At 41.6% G+C, this 2,524-nt stretch overlaps 1 protein-coding gene across 1 annotated transcript; it reads right to left on the bottom strand.

Annotated features, from left to right (window-relative positions):
* Positions 1-66: 66 nt before the first annotated feature.
* GNG11 (guanine nucleotide binding protein (G protein), gamma 11) lies at positions 67-192 on the bottom strand (the record flags this gene model as incomplete). The annotated part of the gene is made up of 1 exon (XM_010073194.1): positions 67-192. A coding segment is annotated over one exon (126 nt), but the record flags the coding sequence as incomplete, so codon positions are not given.
* Positions 193-2,524: the final 2,332 nt, after the last annotated feature.

The raw sequence follows: 2,524 nt of genomic DNA on the forward strand, positions 1-2,524 counted from the left end.
ACACGCTAGTGACTCCCTACAGGTACACAAGTGTCTGCCCCGGCGGCAGGCGCTGGGGTCCTTTTCCTACGCGATGACACAGCCTCCCTTCTCCTTGAAGGGGTTCTTGTCCTCGGGAACCCCCTTCACCAGCGGGTCCTCGCCCGACCGCTCCTCGATGTAGTTCTTGATCTCTTCGGAGCACTTGGACACCTCGGGTGGAAGAACAGAGAAGTGTCAGCGTTACGGCCAGAGCTCACCATGCCCATCAGAACAGCAAAACAGTGAATTCACATCCTTCTTTCTCTTATTTGCCTACCCATCAAACATAAAAGATCTGACCACAGAGCCATCCCTAAGCATGTGCAGACTCAGCTTCCTTCCACTTTTTCACAGCCTGATACTCACAGAACACGTGAGTATCACTGGGAACACATAGGCCACTTGTAACAGCAGTTGCTGCACCATTAAACTTGCATGTTTTTTAATTAGCCAATATAGTTTTATTAAGCTGCGGATCACCCTCCCCCTCAGCTTCAGCATGACTTACAGTCAATGAGTTCAGGATCAGTAACTTGCTATTAATTTAAAAGTATTTATAATTTTATGTGTTTTTCCCAAACAAAACATTCAGTAATCATTTTTCAGTGATAACACAAATTCTCACCTTGTGGTTCCATAATAGCAACCATGTGTCTTAATAGGAGTAAAGACCTAACTAGGAAAAACAATTTACTTACAGGTTATCGGGGCTTATTTTGAGCAATGGGTAATAAAACAGTCTGTTGTGTTATGAGAGAACACAATATGTGTGACACTTTGCATGACATTCATAGCAGACTAGTCCTGATGTAGGTAAACCTGCACAGAACCCGTCTGAAGAAGAAATGGGATTAGTTTGTGTTTACTGAGAGAGCAGCACATGCAGCACATGTAGTAGCAGTGTGGAGCTTGAGGGTGCACAAGCGGGTGCCATGAGCTACAAAGGATCCCTGTCCACGCGCATCTCTCGTTTCCCTTCCCTGTTTCAGCAGAAACTGTCCTTGGGTGCTCGAATACCTGACATGTCTGAAGGACATGCTCCTGGCTCTGTCCCCACCTCCTCCCTTCCTACCCGCAATCCCTGCAGAGGCACAACAGTGCAGAGTCAGCAGCAGGAACCAGCTGCTGGTCAGGCCACTAGATGACTAGTATTTCTAATTTAAGGCCCCTTGCCTTCTTTGTTAATTGTATTTTACTCCATAGGTAAAATTATGACAAGAGAACCAATGAATTTACCTGCTGTATCACAGACCAACAGAGCATGGCCTGTGCAAAATTAAGCTTCAAGCCATTAGAAAGAACTCAGAGTTAATTCCCAATTAAACAGTGCATAAAATAAGGTCTAACTACCTCTATCTGCCATACATCAAAGAATTTGGACCTACAAATCCCACTACACAGATCTTGCTCTTCTGTACCTCACAAACCTGGTTCATTCAAACTGGGGCACCTTATGCCATAGTAAAGTTGTGCTCCAAAGTATATGCAGGACCATAGTTCGTTTTGCTTCAGTCAGCACTATCAGGATCTTTTTCACATATAAGAAAAAAAAAAAGTCTGCTTAAATATACATTCAGACATTTTTATTAATTAAAAAAATATTCAAAATTATATTTTATCTTTATGCCATAAAGGTATAGGAAAGGGTCAAGAAAACCTTGGCTAAACATTTTTACTTTCGCTAACAGAAGTGTGGCTTCTGCATTTCCCTGTCCCTGTAGCAACCATACAGGTACCAGGGGACTGTGACAACTACAATACAGGCTTCCTTCTCAAAGCAAAACTTCTGTAACAATGCACTGGTAAAACTAAGGATGTTGTCTGTGCTTTACTGCAGGTAATTTGAAAATATCCATTTCCTCAAAGTGATCAGGCTTTTGGTTTATTACAAATATTTAGGCAATAATTTTAAATTATTATTATAAAAATCAGAATCTGTACATTCTACAGAGTATATTTCAGTTGCCTGGGAACTCTCTGATGGATTATATAGATATCTATAGTACTTGGATGGGGAGCCCTCAATACTGCTGAAGCTTTAGACAATACCATAACATGTACAACTACTGATACCTGACAGCTAAAACATAACTGTGGCTTTCTGATTTTCTGGGCTAAACACCTAGACCTGTAATGTAATTAGTGTGACTAATACCACTGATTCCCACATATGAATGTACTTTTAGTCCTAACTAGAAGCATTTATTTAGATGTAGTTTGCTTCCGCTGACATGCAGAATTAAAAAAAAAAAAAGAAAAAGAAAAGAAAAGGAATATTAGCTTTATCATGCAGCAAGATCAGTTCTGCATATCTTTCATCTATAGAAAATGTACAAAAATATAAAATTTTCACAGGAAACTACTTCACCTGTGGAAAGGAACAACCAGTGTAAGTGACTGGAAGTACAGTGTTGCTATGGGACAAGGCCGGGTGGATCACGGCTCTGCACCAGCACACCTTTAGCTCCGGCCCTGTGCCCGGGCCCTGCACAGCGGGTGAAGC

Source organism: Pterocles gutturalis, unplaced genomic scaffold (assembly GCF_000699245.1).
Source record: "Pterocles gutturalis isolate BGI_N339 unplaced genomic scaffold, ASM69924v1 scaffold6762, whole genome shotgun sequence".
In the NCBI taxonomy this organism is placed as follows: Eukaryota; Metazoa; Chordata; class Aves; order Pterocliformes; family Pteroclidae; genus Pterocles; species Pterocles gutturalis.